This window comes from Lupinus angustifolius, chromosome LG11, assembly GCF_001865875.1.
Source record: "Lupinus angustifolius cultivar Tanjil chromosome LG11, LupAngTanjil_v1.0, whole genome shotgun sequence".
NCBI lineage: Eukaryota > Viridiplantae > Streptophyta > Magnoliopsida > Fabales > Fabaceae > Lupinus > Lupinus angustifolius.
The window spans coordinates 22,277,319-22,294,828 of NC_032019.1; the positions used below are offsets into that span (position 1 = coordinate 22,277,319).

The 17,510-nt window shown below is 34.3% G+C and overlaps 2 protein-coding genes across 3 annotated transcripts; both read left to right on the plus strand.

Moving 5' to 3' along the window:
- LOC109361359 (protein REVEILLE 8-like) lies at positions 1,960 to 12,425 on the plus strand. Of its 2 annotated transcripts, none has more exons than XM_019606830.1 (9): positions 1,960 to 2,325; positions 3,139 to 3,196; positions 3,294 to 3,417; positions 3,500 to 3,652; positions 3,767 to 3,892; positions 3,984 to 4,093; positions 5,541 to 5,600; positions 11,455 to 11,581; positions 12,106 to 12,425. In XM_019606830.1, the coding sequence occupies exons 1-8, from the start codon at positions 2,153 to 2,155 to the stop codon at positions 11,557 to 11,559; spliced, it is 909 nt and encodes a 302-aa protein (XP_019462375.1). In that variant the 5' UTR covers positions 1,960 to 2,152; the 3' UTR covers positions 11,560 to 11,581; positions 12,106 to 12,425. The 2 variants fall into 2 exon arrangements, with proteins under 2 accessions (XP_019462375.1, XP_019462377.1); XM_019606832.1 differs by having other exon boundaries at positions 11,458 to 11,581.
- On the plus strand, positions 14,046 to 16,330 carry LOC109360779 (60S ribosomal protein L4-like). Its single transcript, XM_019605897.1, has 2 exons — positions 14,046 to 15,205; positions 16,040 to 16,330. The coding sequence occupies exons 1-2, from the start codon at positions 14,099 to 14,101 to the stop codon at positions 16,151 to 16,153; spliced, it is 1,221 nt and encodes a 406-aa protein (XP_019461442.1). The 5' UTR covers positions 14,046 to 14,098; the 3' UTR covers positions 16,154 to 16,330.

Genomic DNA, 17,510 nt, shown 5'->3' on the forward strand with positions numbered 1-17,510 from the left:
ATAAAAAAACAAAAATAATTTGATGAAAGTTATTTTAGGTTTTATAGTATAGATGATAAGATAATTTAGTCATTTGTATCAAATTCAACTTCCTTCTTCCTCGTGAACCACATACTAAAGTAAGGGATACACGTTGATTGTTAGCATATTCGAACTCTTGTATTTATTATAGTATTTTTAACCAAATTACAAAGAACAATAAAATATTCAATGTAATTATCTTTTTATATGTTAATAAATATTAAAATTTATAATTTTACTCTCATTTAATATTTTAATATTTCTTAATGTGAAAAAACCTCCTAAATGTGAGAAGGAAACAACTAGGAGACCTAGTACAGAAAATATCTTCACTATAGAAAGTAGGATTACAATATTTGACAATCTCTTACAAATAGGATAACACTCAATCTCATCACCTAAAAAGGATGGAAATACAAACTCTCTAATATCTCACTAAGAATACAAATGTGGATATAAACTCTCTCATTTCTATATGTTTGTTTTTTTCTCCCTTGCTTGTAATTTCTCTTCCTTACAAGTCCCATATATATAGTAAATGGGAGAAATGCTTCATCATAAAGATATAGTGGGAGATTAATTTTTGTCTTACTTTTCAAGACACCTTAAAAAGTGTTACTATAACTTTTTAAATTAGACTTTATAATTCTCAAGACTCAAGGAATAATTTCAAGACCTTGAAATAACCATCATTGAATTATTCAATAGTTCATCTACCAAGATTCATTGATCTTACTTTCACATCAATTAAGAATGATTCCCAATACTAATAACAAAAAAATTGGCAAATTGATCTCTACAACATATATAAAATTAAATCAGTGAAATATCAAAACTATATTGTTGTAGTAAATTGATTTGTATGCATAACAAATTCATATTTTAAAAAAAAAATATCATCCATTCAAGCCGTAAAACTTGTAGTTATTTATAACATTTTAAGCTACTTTACTATTACATTACTTGCTTCAAATAATATTGTTTATATTTATAAAATTTAATATTTGAATGTATAATTTAAGATTGAATCACTAGTTAATGGGGAGGATCTACTTACTCCAGAAATAAGTTTTTTAAATTTACTTCTCATCATAACCATCAATTCTAGGGAAATCAAATGGTTTGAATTAATGAGTAAATCTAAATCTTAGATGTCCATATAATTAATGACTAGAATGAGAAGTAAGTTTAAAAAACTCTTAGAATAAGTGAATTCCTCCTGTACTACCATGTACCAGGAGCACATCTGCTGTCCCATACTTTGTGTCATTCCATGTACCATGAGCTTATGATTGGTCAGAAAAATATTTAATAATTAAATTTTAACTTAAATATATATTTTTTGACCAATCATATGTCTATGAGACATGAAGTGGCACAAAGTGTATGATAGTAAATGTGTAAAAGATGTACCATTGTAGTAGTTCTCTCGGTTTGCTTACTAAGTAACCATTAAAGAGATAAAAACACTTAAGCACTTAAGCATGTGTGAAGCTATCCATTCTTATCCACAACCTAGTTTGTTAGAATTGGTAAACAAAGTCATTGATTTGAACGCACATGTATGTGTTTAGCGTATGGAATCACATGACAATACGTTTCCTTGTAACAAGGATATGGTGTCGCAGTCCGTATGTCAAATCTTTTTTCACATTAATAATAATAAAATAAAATAAAAAATAATCAATATTTGAATTTTTTAAATATTTGAATTTTTAATTAATATAATAGGTTTTATTAATCTCCCGCAAGATTTAGGACATGTTCCCAATATATCACTTCCCTCTCCCATGTGACCGCATTGTGAAAGTTATATATTATAGTATAATATCTTGAGAGTGTAAAAATTTATATATAATTAATATATCATTTACTATTTATAATTGAAAATAAATGGTAGAAGATGTATTGATAATGGAAATACTTTTTCTCTATATATTATATGTTTCGTGACAATTACACGCTTTCTCAAACAAGTTTGCACCGCACAATTACTACTCATCCCGCCACATCTCATTCTCATTCTCACTTTCTATCTCTTACTCTAAACCAACCACCTCAACATAACATATACAATGATACATACCAATACCACATATTCTATCAATGTTGTTTGTGGTAGTAACAGAGCATGAACTCCAACACTTGCAATTCTTCTCCTAAGTCAATGGAAACATCATCAACTACAACAACTACACCATCTGATGCTTCTGCCAAGAAGGTTAGAAAGCCTTATACTATTACCAAGTCTAGAGAGAGTTGGAGTGATGAAGAACATGATAAGTTTCTTGAAGCTCTTCAATTGTTAGTACTCCACACCTTACTTCTAAATTATTCATTTTTAATACCCTTTATCTTTCTTATAATACTTTTATTAACTTTGTTTAGATTCTTAAGTACCATCAATTGAGTGTTTTCTATATCAAACCCAGACCTTGTTTTTGTTTCTTTTCTATATGTGCAAATCTTAGCATTTAGCAAGTATTTCTAATTTGTTTTAGTCTCTCATAGAACCCTATCGGTGCTAAGACTTGTTGGACAAAGACATGGAGGGAACCAGAACACATAGGAAAACCAAATATATATATCAAATATTTGTGATAAGCATAAATTTTTTATACACCATCATTGCATCATCCACCGTTCATGTTTAATGATGTAGTACTTTATATAAATCTTTACATTGATATTATTACAGACCAATATATTAAAGGGGGGAATGGTTACCAATGCTTGTTTTCCCGTAAATCTGTCCTGGTCGGAGGGAAGGAAAAATAGGATAGAGGATGGTAAGCTTGTTGGAAAATTTGGAATGGAGATTAATTTGATAGTTGTTTGGCATATAACAGAAAATTGAGAAGGTAGAAATAGATTTACAGATTTTCATCCTAAGCTGTTTTTATGTGTGTTGAAACTCATTTTCTGAGCTCTATTTTCCATCTTCTCATTCATCTACTCAACCAAGCTTACTTAAATGAGAGAAGTTTACAATTAGTGTGTAGCTTGCATAAAATTCAGCCTTTGTTTTTTGGACTACCTTAGATTTAGTCACCATGCTTTAAAATTTCAAGTGAAATTCTCTGTAATTCCACTACTCACATCTTGTGAATTATTTAGATTTGACAGAGATTGGAAGAAAATTGAAGATTTTGTAGGTTCAAAATCAGTTATTCAGGTTGGGAGACTGCTTTTCAGCTCTCTGTCTTTATTTTCTTTCTCGAGTCAATATTATATTCAGGCTTTATGTATTACTAACTGATAACACTTTCCAGATTCGAAGCCATGCCCAAAAATACTTCTTGAAAGTTCAAAAGAATGGGACAATGGCACATGTGCCTCCTCCTCGTCCTAAGCGCAAAGCCGCTCATCCTTACCCACAAAAGGCATCAAAAAATGGTTTGCTTCTATTTGAGATAACGATATTCTGTCCCTAAAATCACAACATTTCATGCATCCCTGACATGCTACTTTCTGCCAGTTTTGATGCCACTGCCAGCATCCATTGCTTTTGCTTCCTCGATCCTTGCACCCGGGTATGCCACTTGGGGTGAAACTTCCCTGCTGATGAATGCTGGATCAAATCAGTCGATGACTTGTGAAGAAGAACTCGGCAATCTTCATGGAAACGAAGGCATGCTTACTTCTTTTATTGTTATTTGTTTGATGTAATTGTCAATTGTCTACATCGGCTGTACTAAATGGAACTTTCCAACACTTATTATGTTATATGACATTACTGATTCAGCTGATATTGGAATAAAGGGGATAACACAGATTGGCAACAGCAATCTCAGTGGTGTTGGGAATTCTAATAGAACGCTACTAACTTCTGACATGCAAAATCATGGGAAACAAGCTCCAATGCTTCATGGTAATGTTATATATTTTGATTTTTTATTTTGCATTCATTTTCAGATTGAATTTAGTAATGGATGTTGATGTCATTTTGACTAATTTAACAGGTTTGCCTGACTTTGCTGAAGTTTATAGCTTTATTGGAAGTGTTTTTGATCCAGAATCAAATGGCCATGTCCAAAAGCTGAAGGAAATGGATCCTATAAATTTTGAAACTGTGAGTTGGTTAAACTTTTTATCATCTAATTGCAGAGGTAAAATTTAGTTCTATGATCTGATATAATACGGATTGGTTCACTTAAAACAATTATTTATATTATGAGAAAACAAAAATTATAGGATGCGTGGTAATATTATCTTGAATAATTGTTCGTCTTCCTCCTCAGAAAGCATAAGTAGGAAATGTGATGTTATCATTTTCAGAAGGACAATTATGATATGATTAGTCGTAGCATAAAAAGATATATAGCCTTTATGTTTGACTTTTATTCCACTGGAGGAGTGTGACTTCTTTTGGTACAGAACAATCCACATTTTTCCAAGCAAAGAAGAAATCCTACAATAATCTCCATGCGAAGTAGAAATAGCATAACAATTTTGAATGGTTGAGTCTGTCAAACAAGATTTGAAAGGAAAAAGACTTGAAGATATCAAAGAGGAAAAAAAGCTAAAATCATTTGAAGTGCCATGTTTTCCATGAGTTGGTTCGAGTCTAGATTTTGGCTAAGAACCTTGTTGCTGAATTTTTCAGCAGTTATATAACTTATATGGCATATTGAAATTTTCATTAAAATTGAATCTTATTTTTTCCATGAACCAGGCAGGTTATTTCATCAAGTATAGCTAGGTTCTCAGTTATGAAAGTTGTAGGTCGATATAAACCTCCAAATTACATCCATGGCAAAATTGATGCACTGGTTTCCTGTTATGATCCCTTTTAGTTGTGAAGTAAAGGAACGTTATACCTTTTTACGCTTTCATCTGCAGAACAATATAGAGCTGATTACTTCATTCCTTGGCTTTGAATATGGTTATTTTTGTGTACTGAAGCAAAGATGATATGAGATCACTTAAGCTGATCAAAATGTCACTAGAAACACCTATGTCTGGCTGTTTATTTAATTGTTCTAGAAAGCTGTGTGTAAAATTTGTTAAAACTATAGATTTACACTGAGGGATAACTGTTACGCATCTTGCCATTAAAACTGTTAGACCAATTTGACACTTCATGAGCTTTTAAATATCCTTGCCAACATAGTAATCATGGTTCTATAACACTTGAGCTTGATATGAATGTTTTATATTTCATGACTTTTGATATATGCATGGAATTTTATGTCTTTGAAGGTAGGCTTAACATTTCCAGAACTGTCTTTCACTATTCATTCTTCATAAAAGGGAGTAGTAGTTCAATTTCTTTCACATCTACCCTCCCCAGACCCCACTAAGTACGAGTCTCGTGTATTGCAGCTTTTTTTTATACAGTAGCCCTATGCTTCCCCAACTCATATTCTATTGCCTTCCCTCTCTTCGGCATGCACTAGAAAAGGAAAATGAGGCAAAAAATGGACTAATGAGTATACAAACTTCTTTGTTTAGTACAAATACAAAGTACGTTCTTGGTAGTGAGAATTGACCTTTGTCTGTTTGGTGTTCTTCTGCAGGTTTTGCTGTTAATGAGAAACCTCACTGTCAACTTGTCTAGCCCCGACTTTGAGCCTATTGTAAGTTTCAAAACCAAAATCAATTATAAATACATATTTTTGTAACAATTTTCAGAAAAAAGGTTATCCTGTTTTGAAAGATATTATTGTATTGTCTCAAAGTCTCATTTACTAACAAGGTGTTGGTCTAGTGGTGTAAGATCTCACTAGATACCCAAATATTGTACTAGGGTAAAGATTAAAGGTTGGAGTTCCGGAGGTGACACTTGTTAGGAGGGACAATTATACATCCTGAAAGAGATTAGTTTCTTACCTATAGAGTGAGGTATACCCTTGGTTATCATATTAAGTTGCATGGTTTACCAAGGTGAAATACAGAATCCATAGATATCCCTATGGCTTTGTTATATGTAGGATATGCAAGCCCATCTCCTATTATTTTCAGTGCAAATAAAAACAACAACAATGATTTACTGATTTAATTTCCTTAGTTATGATTCTGATTCATCTGAATCCTAATCTATCTACATAACATGATAATATTTAGTTGCTTATTACAGTAGATAAACCCAACAGATTCAAAGCGCCCCCCGGAGCTCCCTTGTTAAAGTATAGGCCTATGCATTGACTTTGATTAGCCCCTAATTACTGTTGGAACACAGAAGTTGAAGTATGAATGGAATGAATGAAAAACAGAATGAAGAGAATTAGGTGAATGAAAGTTGAATAAAATGAATGAAAGAAGAAGAATGCATACAGATTGAGTAACAATAGTGAAACAATGAAGATTATGTAGGGAAAGAAATAGTGTATGAGAGGAGTAAAAATCAATAAGTTTCTAATATTCTGTCTTAGTTACAAAGAGATAGTTAGGATTTACTATTTATAGAAACCCTTAACTAACTCAACTAGAATTTGAATTACACTTTCAACACCCCCCATAATTCGAAATCTACAAACAAATATCAAAGTCCTAAACATTTAACTACTCAAAACAATCAAATCTACTCCTGCATCAAGCCTTGAATTCATATCTTCTTTCTCAAGTCTTTAAACCTATCTATTTTCAAAGGCTTAGTCATAATATCTACCAATTGAAGCTAACTCTTGCATTTTTTAAGCTTAATTCCTCCTTCTGCAACCTGCTGCCTTAAGTAATGGTACCTTATTTTAATATGCTTGCTTCTACTATGTGAGATTGGATTCTTGGTTAAATCAATTGTTGATTTATTGTCTATCAACAATTCAATTACTTCTCCATTTTCAATACCAAGTTCCAGCAGCAATGATGATAACCAAATTGCTTGACAAGTTGTTGCACAAGCTGCTATGTATTCAGCTTCACAAGTTGACAATGCCACTACCCTTTGTTTCTGTGAACACCAAGATATAGGAGCACCTGCAACCATGAACACATACCCCATTGTGCTATTTCTATCTAGTATATCTCCACACCAATCAGAGCCAGAATAGGTCATGAGTTCTGAGCTAATCTTCTTATTTTGATGAGGAAAAACAATGCAAAAATCAAGTGCTCCCTTTAGATATTTTAGAATTCTTTTGGCTGCAATCATATGAGAGTGTGTGTCTTGGATCATTCATGAACCTACTAATCACACCTACACTGAAAGATATTTCTGGTCTAGAGTGGCAAATGTACCTCAAACTTTTCACAATTTGCCTAAACAGTGTTGCATCTACAACTGCTTCTCCCTCACAATTATCCAATTTTAGATTCATCTCAACTGAAGTTTCTGAGGCATTGTAATTCATCATATTGAACTTGTTTAACACCTCAAGTAGGTACTTCTTTTGGTGCATGAATAACCCTCTCTTAGTGTGTTGAAATTCCAGACTAAGGAAGTATGACAATCTTCCCAAATCTGTCATTTAAAATTCACCCTTTAGGTTTTCCTTCAAGTCTTCAATTCCTCTTGAGCTACTACTTGTAATTAGAAGATCATCTACATATAGGCAAATGAACAAGGCACGATGATTTTGGTCTATAGGCTTGATGTACACACCATACTCAACTGTGTATTTCTAAAAACCAGAGTCATGTAGAAATTTGTCAATCCTCTTGTTCCATGCTCTAAGTGTTTGTTTTAATCCATAGAGTGCTTTCTTGAGTCTTAGCACTTTATCCTCATTGCCTTTGCTGATGAAACCAGGGGTTGAGACACAAACACCACTTTCTCTAGTGGACCATTGAAAAAGGCTGACTTGACATCCAATTGGCACAACCTCCATTTCTTCCAACTGGCTAAGGCCACCATAAGTCTCATAGTTTCCAATCTAACCACTGGTGCAAAGACCTCAAAGTAGTCAAGTCCTTCCTTTTGCATGAACCCTTTGGCCACAAGCCCACAAGCCTAGCTTTGTGCTTTGCTATAGAGCCATCAAGTTTTAGCTTGACCTTGAAGATCTATTTGACATTTATAGGAGTTTCTTGATCTACTAGGGTCACCAATTCCCATGTGTCATTCTTCTCTATTGATTTGATCTCTTCTAGCTTAGCATCTTTCCAAACATTGCTAGAGATTGCTTCTTCAAAGCTTACTGGCTCAACATCAACTAGTAGAGCCATGTGTTGAATCAAGTCTCCATCTGTATTGATAGCTCCAATAGAGGTGAAAGTCTCTGAGTCTAGATGGAACATTCCTTTGTCTTCTTGGTCTTTCATCAATTCCTTGTTGCATATTATGTTGCACATGGCTTGGTGCATCTATCTCTTCTTCTTCTCTCATTAGTTCATCATTCTCCCAATCCAGATTCAAGCTAGCCATAGGAATAGTGTTGTCTTGAGACCATTTTCGTGATTCAGATTCATGAAAGTGTACATCTCTACTGAACACAACTTGCTTGTTTGTAGGATTGTACAATTTATATGAACAGTAGGATTGTATCAATGAAGATCATTGGTCCATTCTTGTTGTCTAGCTTCTTTCTTCTTTGATCTGAGATATGACTATAGCAGAGTGAACCAAATATCCTTAGATGTTTTACAGAAGGTTTTACTCCTGATCAAACTTCTTCTGGCACTACTGAATTCAGCTTCTTAGTAGGACATCTATTCAGAACAAATGTAGCGGTGGTGGCTGCTTCTCCCTAAAAATTATGTGGGAGATTCTTGGTCTTCAACATGCTGCTAACCATGTTGAGGATTATTCAATTCCTTCTTTATGCAATTCCATTGTGCTGAGGTGTGTATGGAGCAGTTACCTACTTACCTCATGTACAATTCCTTGCTCCTTACAAAATTCAGCAAACTCCCTTGATGTGTACTCACCATCACCATTTGTTCTAAGGATCTTTATGCTCCTCCCGAATTGTTTTTCTGCCAATCTCTTGAAGTCTTTAAAGATTGAGAAGACTTCACTCTTGAGTTTGATTAGATAGATCCACAACTTTCTGCTCAAGTCATCTATGCATGAGACAAAGTACTTGTTGCTTCCTAGTGAAGGAACATCAAATAGCCTACAAACATCAGAGTAGACTATGTGTAGCAAGTCATTTGCTCTTGTGGCAATGTATGAGCTGAAAGAATTTCTTGGCTGCTTGCTCATAAGGCAATTGTCACACACCTTTTTTGGAAGATCTATTGAAGGCAATCCTAGAACCATGTCTCTAGTTCTCAACATACTGTCTCTGAAGTTTAAATGTCCAAATCTTAGATGCAAAACCAAGAATCCTCAGATAGTGTCATAGCATATAGGCACTGAGATTCCACTGTTGCCAAGCTGATTTGGAATGTTCTGTTTGAAGCCATAGTTGCTCTCATGACTAGCTTCTTCCTCTGTCATAGATTTCCAAGGATCCATTGAGTAATCCCATGGAAAATCCTTTCTCCAATAGTTGTCCCATACTGATCAAGTTGCTTATCATATTTGGCACATACAACACATCAGTGATCATGACATGCTTGCCATCCTTTCTCTTGATCAAAACATCCCCAGTGCCTTCAGCTTGAATGACCCATTGTCAGCAAATCTAACACTGCTCTTTCTTTTTTTATCAAAATTAACCAACCAATCTCTGTATCCAGTCATATGGCTTGAGCAACCAGAATCTATATACCATATATCATTGTTCTTGTTAACATGGATTGTCACCGTCATTAGCAAGAGAGTTTGATTATCATTTTCTGTCTCAACTTCTTCTTTTGGCATGTGTGCTTCATTGTTTTGTCTATTTCTATTATCACCTTGGCTAGGAGAGGCTTTGCAATTATTTGAGAAGTGGCCAATCTTCCTATCCACTGCTTTTCTACCTCCTCTCCATTGATTGAAACCCCCTCTCTTGATTGAGCCTTCTGATCTATCAATGTCTATTCTTTTTTGATCTTTTTGTTGAAGATTCTGGAAATTTCCACATCTGAAATCTCTTCATATACCTCTTCCTCGAAATCCATTTCTTCCACCAAAGCTCCTTCTACTTGTGTGAGCTTGTAAGGCCTGCTTAACAGGTCTTTCTATGGATCTTTCCATGAGCCTTTGCTCATGTACCTCAAGAGAACCTTGAAGATCTTCCACCTTCATTTCTTCTAATCTTTTGGACTCCTCAATTGCCACTACAATGTAGTCAAAATTTGGAGTTAAAGTGTGAAGGATCTTCTCAACAATGGACTGATCAGAAATCTTCTCTCCACAAGCTTTCATTGTATTTGTTTGAGTGGCAATTTTGTTAAAGAATTGAGTCACCTTCTCATTTGCATCCATTTGCATCAATCCATATTGTCTTCTTAATGTTTGCAATCTCACCTTCTTCAATTGTTCTGCTCCTTGATTGTAAGCTTCAAGAATCTGCGATGCCTCCTTCGAATTTGCAGCACCAGATATTTTTTCAAAGTGTGCGTTATCCACACACTAATGTAGGAGGAACAATGCCTTACGATCCTTCTTCTTGTTCTCCTTATGCACCTTCCTTTGTTCCTTTGTTGCACCTTCAACAAGGATTGGATGACTTTGTTCAACAATTTCATCTACATCTTGATACCCTATTAGTGTCTTCATTTGCACTCTCCATCTGTTCCAATTCTTGCCATCAAGAACTGAAAGATTTGCTGGGAAATTGCCACTGTTTTGTCCCTTGATTTTCGAAGATGATTGATGATGATGATGATGATGAAGGTGTATTCTTGGATATTTGAACCTTGCTCTTGATACCAATTTTGTTGGAACACAGAAGTTGAAGCATGAATGGAATGAATGAAAAACAGAATGAATGGAATGAAGAGAATTAGGTGAATGAAAGTTGAATAGAATGAATGAAAGAAAGAAGAATGAATACAGATCGAGCAACAGTGGTGAAACTATGAAGATTATGCAGAGAATTATGCAGGGAAAGAAATAGTGTATGAGAGGAGTAAAAATCAATGAGTTTCTGATATTGTGTGTTAGTTACAAAGAGATAGTTAGGATTTACTATTTACTGAAAAATTAAAATAGTTATTGTATATGGACTTAACACAACTTGTATATGTTAAAATCTAGGCCTATGGACTTAACACAGTTTGTATATGTCAGACGACAGTGGTTATCCTATAGTTATAACTGAAATAAGGTAATCTTTTTTCGGTACTACCAAGAGTATTCTTCACCCTATGAGTAAGGAATTAATCCCTTTCGAGATACGTGGTTGCCCCTCCCAACAAGTATCGTTCTCAGAATTGAATCTTGACCTCTTGGTCTTTCTAGGAATTTAGTGGCCTTATACAACTAGGTCAACTCCCCTAGAAATAAGATAATCTGGTAACACCAAAAATCACCTAGGTTTCTTGACCCTCTGCTTACTTGCAATGAGTTAAGAGTTAGTGATGCATAATCACACTCTTGGAAGTTGTTTTTATTTTACAAATGAACTTGAATGAAATGTTGTGAGATTGGTCTCTGAAAGTTTGTGTTGTTCTGTTCAGAAGAATGTATTGTCAACATATGATGACAATACCTTGGAACATGGAGTTAGTGCAGGAATTGATGCCAAGAAGCAACCAAATGATCTCTCATGTCAAGGTTCTTAACTACTTGCAATTTGTTGATTTGGTATGTGCCTTTCTTCTCATAGTTTGGGGACATTTGAATGAGCTTATAAAAAGCATGAAAATAAGCTTATGACCTTGGTATAAGCTCATTTTAGCTTAATTCAATAAAAGCTTCGCAAATAAATTATGTTTTACTTATTTCAAAATAACTTATTGTATGAAAATGTGAGTAAATACCTATTTTGGTCTCTCAAAATTCTCATGTGTACCTGTTTGTTTTCTTAAAAATTGAAAAACCTAAAATGACCTCCTAAAATATCAAATGTGAGTGAAAGTATTATTTTTAGTATGTTTTATAACATCTGATATGAACTGATTTGATCCTAACATAATTAATTTAACCAACCTTTTATATTTTTTGGGATCATTTTGGGCTTTTCTACTTTTGAGAGACCAATACAGTACATGTGAAAAGTTTGAGGGAAGAAAATAGGTATTTAGTGTTAAGTTATTTACTCAAACACACCCTTCATAGTTTTCTTTTGTTTTCATATATTTTCTCTATTGTAACATCTCCTTCTACAGTTAGATTGTTCAAATTTGGAAGGAAGACTGAGGTTTTGCTCAGCAGGCACTAGCTGTATAGCCTGTTATGTAGCTGTAAATGTAACCATAGCCCTTTGTAACCATAACCAGGAAAGTAAATGCTGAAGAGCACAATATTTTTCAGCTGATTGTAAGGTCCATCACAATTGTTGTATTGCTGTGATTCTTGTAGCTATTTTCATATATATCTCCTTTCAGTTAGACATATATAGGTTTATGTCATGAGATATTTATGTATCAAAAAAGAGAGAAAGGGAAAGGAGGGGGTGTCTATATCAAGGTGGCTTTTCTTTTCCAAATATGTATGATGATTGGTTTCATGTTTTAGCCTTGTCAGTTTATCATCAAGTAGGATCATTTCCAATATAAAAGTCACATCAATTCTATATGATAAGTGGCATTGTTTTAGATTGTCTGTGACATTGAATCATAAATGATGCAATGTAATCACATAGGAATGCATCTTTTGGGCAAGATAATTATATAGGAATACATCAAATTTAAAATTATTTTTTAAAATCATAAAAAAATTCACACCACAATGATACAAATTATAATTATAAAACTTTAATTATAATTAAAAGGCAAATTTGACATCTTGAAACACTATTGCTTGAAGGTATTTATGCAACTTGTGGATATTAACTAAACAAAGACGAGACCGTGAGGACAATAACTACACGTGGACAATAACTACACGTGCATACATATATAATTGATCGGGAAAGTTTAAGTAAATGGGCATATATATAATACTGAAATTCTTAGAAAGATTGTAACATATATAACATTAACTTAATATCAAGTTAGTAATATGTATAATATTATAACTTATACAAAATTGATAATTTAAATTACAAAATTGATGCAAGAATTATCTAAATATCTACTTTTTGAATATGCAGTTCAGTTTCAATGATTTTTAAATTTTTGAACATAAATAATTCTTTAAAAAATAACCAAACTAAATCATATTTTTTTATTTGATTCAGTTTGATTCCATCTGTTTCATGGTTTAAACATAATCACTTACACTAATCCCAGAGAGATTTGTCGATACAATTGATAACTGAGCAAATATTATTGGACAATAAATTTGATACTCCAAATCTAGTTAATTCAATATTCATTTAAACTTAATTCAAAACTTTGATGAATTAAAAACATTGAACTTTAATAAAATATAATTTCACTAGTTATATTTACACACATTATCTTTAAACTTGTAGATTTAATACATAATCTTATAAATTAAAGTATTTACATAACATACATATATTTTGCAAATATCTTATAATAATTATTTAAATATAATTGTTATGTTAATATGTGAATATAATCTATATTGTATATTAAAATAAAAATTTCATACCTAAATGAATATTCGGAATTGGGTATTAAAAATCTAAACTTATTAACCCGTTTAATATAAACTAACTTCAAAATAAAAAAATATATTTTATATTGAAATCAGTTCAAACCAATTTTAACAAGTTAGACTCAAATCATTTTTTGGGTACATAGACTCTAGTCATTTTGACCCCTAGCACATCACTCATAAAATTTATTTAACATTTCTTAGCTGGGTAGCAAGACTTTTGTCCAATCATAGATTGAATAGGAATAATTGATTCAAGGTGAAAACGGGATATTAACAACACTAATGAGTAATGACAGACGAAGCTTATGCAACAGCACCCGAAATTAAGTAATAAAATTTATACAAAACAATACCCTTTTTATTTTTTTAATTTAATAACCATCTGTATAAAAAAAATCATCTATATACTTTTATTTATATTTATTTTGAGCCCAAGAACAATTTCAGCCCAAAGCACCTCCAAAACCCTAAGAATCGCAGCCACTATCTAAATGATCATTTTCAAAGATCCACTACTATATATTCACCACTTTCACTCTATAATCCATTTTCCCAAACCCAAAAAACCCTAACACACTTTCTACAATACCAATGGCCGCAGCGGCGCGTCCTCTCGTCACCGTCCAATCCCTCGACGGCGACATAGCCACTGACGCCGCCCCCACCGTCCCCCTCCCTGACGTCATGAAATCCTCCATCCGCCCCGACATCGTCAACTACGTCCACTCCAACATCTCTAAGAACTCTCGCCAGCCCTACGCCGTCTCCCGCCGCGCCGGTCACCAGACCTCCGCCGAGTCCTGGGGAACCGGTCGTGCAGTCTCCCGTATCCCCCGTGTTTCCGGCGGAGGAACCCACCGTGCCGGACAAGCAGCCTTCGGAAACATGTGTCGCGGCGGACGCATGTTCGCACCAACCAGAATCTGGCGCCGCTGGCACCGTAAGATCAATATCAACCAGAAACGATACGCTGTCGTTTCAGCTATTGCTGCTTCTGCAATCCCTTCACTCGTTCTCGCCCGTGGCCACCGCATCGAATCTGCCCCTGAGCTTCCACTCGTCGTTAGTGATTCGGCCGAAGGAGTCGAGAAAACAAAAGACGCAATTAAGGTTCTGAAGCAGATCGGAGCTTTTCCCGACGCTGAGAAGGCTAAAGACAGCCGCAGTATCCGTCCTGGAAAGGGAAAGGCAAGGAACCGTCGCTATATTTCACGAAAAGGACCTCTGATTGTTTATGGAACCGAAGGTGCGAAAGCTGTGAAGGCTTTTCGCAATGTACCTGGTGTTGAGATTGCTAATGTTGAGAGGCTGAATCTTTTGAAGCTTGCTCCAGGTGGACACCTTGGGAGGTTTGTGGTTTGGACTAAATCGGCTTTTGAGAAGCTCGATTCGATTTATGGTTCCTTTGATAAGGCTGCAGAGAAGAAGAAGGGATATGTTTTGCCCAGGTCGAAGATGGTGAATGCTGATTTGGCTAGGATTATTAACTCTGATGAGGTGCAATCTGTTGTGAAACCGATCAAGAAGGAAGTGAAGAGGACGTCGATCAAGAAGAACCCGCTGAAGAATCTGAATGTTTTGCTGAAATTGAATCCATATGCCAAGACTGCTAAGAGGATGGCACTGCTTGCTGAGGAGCAGAGGCTTAAGGCCAAGAAGGAAAAGCTTGACAAAAAGAGGAAGACCACTGTCTCTAAGGTTAGTGAAAATGCACTTTATCTGTCTATATAATTTATATCAAGCTGTGATATGATTAATTTCTTACTGGGGTTATGCATTCTGTAGCGTTATACTAGTTGATTGAAGTGCTTTAATTTGCCATTTTCCTCTGCATTTGTGTGAATAATGTATTATATCATATTATCATAATTAGGGTTGATCTTGGTTTTTATTCTGTAATTTCCATTGATATATCATGCCACAATGTTACTGTCTTGAATGAATAATTGTGTTTTTTTATTAGATTTGTAATATTGTTCTAATATTTGATATTGCTTTAGATTGTGGAGTTGTTTGCTTTTTGTGTTAACAATCTTCAATTAAGACTATTGTGATTTGATACACATTCTCTAAACTATTTTTCACATTATTTTGTGTTTATTTTAACATGGTTTCTTATTGGTTCATCATGTGGCACGTTTGTATATATTGGTTTGTATCATTGTATGTGAGCTTTGCTCTCTCTATTCTGTGATAAAAGAAAGTGTGTGCTGATTGGATATGCTAATTTGATTTCTGCTTTCATAAATTCAAATCAGTATTCACCTATTAAGCTGCATTCGTAATTGCATCTGTATGATGACTTTCAATATCTTTTTACACTTCATTTTATGAAAACAAAAGTGAATGGTTATCTATGTGTATTTTGTAGATATATGACTGTATGTGGAAGAATGGATGAGTGTTGTAACACTTCACATGTTATGAGCTCTGTATTGTGTCTTTGATTAGAGTTCTAGTGCTTCTTGTTAGTTGTGTACCTAGCATTGTCTATCCTTTTTTAATCTATGTTATCTCCCCTTTTATCTCCAGGATGATGCTACTGCAATCAGAGCTGCAGGGAAAGCATGGTATAAAACTATGGTGTCTGACTCTGATTATGCAGAATTTGACAACTTTTCTAAGTGGTTGGGTGTTTCACAGTGAAGTCTTTCAACATTCATTTGGCGCACCTGAATTAATATTTTTGTTTATTTGATTTTGCCGGATAATTTAATCATAATATTTACCAGACAAGTATTATGCAGACTATATGGAAGTTTTGTTTGACTATTGCAAATTCTGCTTGTCTTATATCAGTTCACTTGCATGCATTTCGTGGTTTGCTTTGTGTCACTAGTGCTCTAAGATGTGTTTTGCGGATGCTTGGCTACAGTTGCTGGCTTAGGCCTGCGTAAAGAAAACCTATGACATGTAATGAATCCCCCTGTATGCACAGTAAAATCCCCCTGTAGGCACAAAAGCAATAACATGGTAAGACATTTTTATCCTTCTACATATAATGAAATAATATTTTTGCCATTAAAAATATAAGTAAAAACAAATATTTGTCTCTCTATTAATGGAGAGGATCATTCTTCACGAACAATATCTTAAAACTTGAGACAGACTAACTAATAACATTGTTAAGGTCACAAGTCTGGGTTTTATGTTTGCAATGGATATTGGTTCCAGTATAATATGCTTGCAAATAACATTATGGTGGAAGTCTTGTTGCAACAATGGCACCAAAGTGAGTTTACACCACAAATGAAGAGGCTAAAAAAATTGGTATGTGAGTTGGGAGTTCCAAGTTCAACACTGATAACAAATTCAGGCTTAAAGAAAACATTCCAAAGTGCCAAATTTGAAGATCTATTTCAGCATGCTTCGAATCAATGAATCCACCGTCAACCAATTAAAAGGCGTATTGCCCACGATCATGAAATCCCTACTCAGTTCAAGTGCAGAGGAGAAATGGGAGCATGAAGCATTTTCCTAAACGAATAAAGTAATAAGTTAACCAAATATAATAAATGAATAAAAGGCATTAAATTACCCCGGGACAATCTTAAGGCACATGAATCAGAAGTGAAACTAGGAAAAGCAAAAAAGTTGTAAGCTGTGAAGCATGTGAATTTAGCCTTGTATGTATGATTTGCAAACATGGACATTGTCAAAATCGCAGTTAAGTAAACAAGTGTGTTGACATTTATTTAGCATTGACCATGCGATGAGAAAGTTGTGAATCTGATTCGGAATACCTGAATTCCATACAGATTTTGAAACACAGTTTATGCCAAATAAAGATCATGGGCATTTTGAGACAGATGCGATTCCCTTCGACTTATATTTGGTGGCCAATTAGTGTATGGAAGAGAAACTACCGTTGTAACAAAATCACTACAGTGTTCCAAAAGATTAGTGAATACAACAATAACAAATGAACCTTAATCCATGAATAACGCCACATTGATATCTAAATTATGTTCATCACATGTGCTGAAAGTTTATATATGTTCTT

Bases quoted from the DNA above. Each gene is read 5' to 3' on its own strand.
- LOC109360779 (XM_019605897.1), top strand. From the start codon at position 14,099: ATGGCCGCAGCGGCGCGTCCTCTCGTCACCGTCCAATCCCTCGACGGC. The intron at 15,206-16,039 runs GTTAGTGAAAAT...TTTTATCTCCAG, and splicing joins GGAAGACCACTGTCTCTAAG to GATGATGCTACTGCAATCAG.
- LOC109361359 (XM_019606830.1), top strand. From the start codon at position 2,153: ATGAACTCCAACACTTGCAATTCTTCTCCTAAGTCAATGGAAACATCA. The intron at 2,326-3,138 runs GTTAGTACTCCA...TGAATTATTTAG, and splicing joins TTTCTTGAAGCTCTTCAATT to ATTTGACAGAGATTGGAAGA. The intron at 4,094-5,540 runs GTGAGTTGGTTA...GTTCTTCTGCAG, and splicing joins ATCCTATAAATTTTGAAACT to GTTTTGCTGTTAATGAGAAA.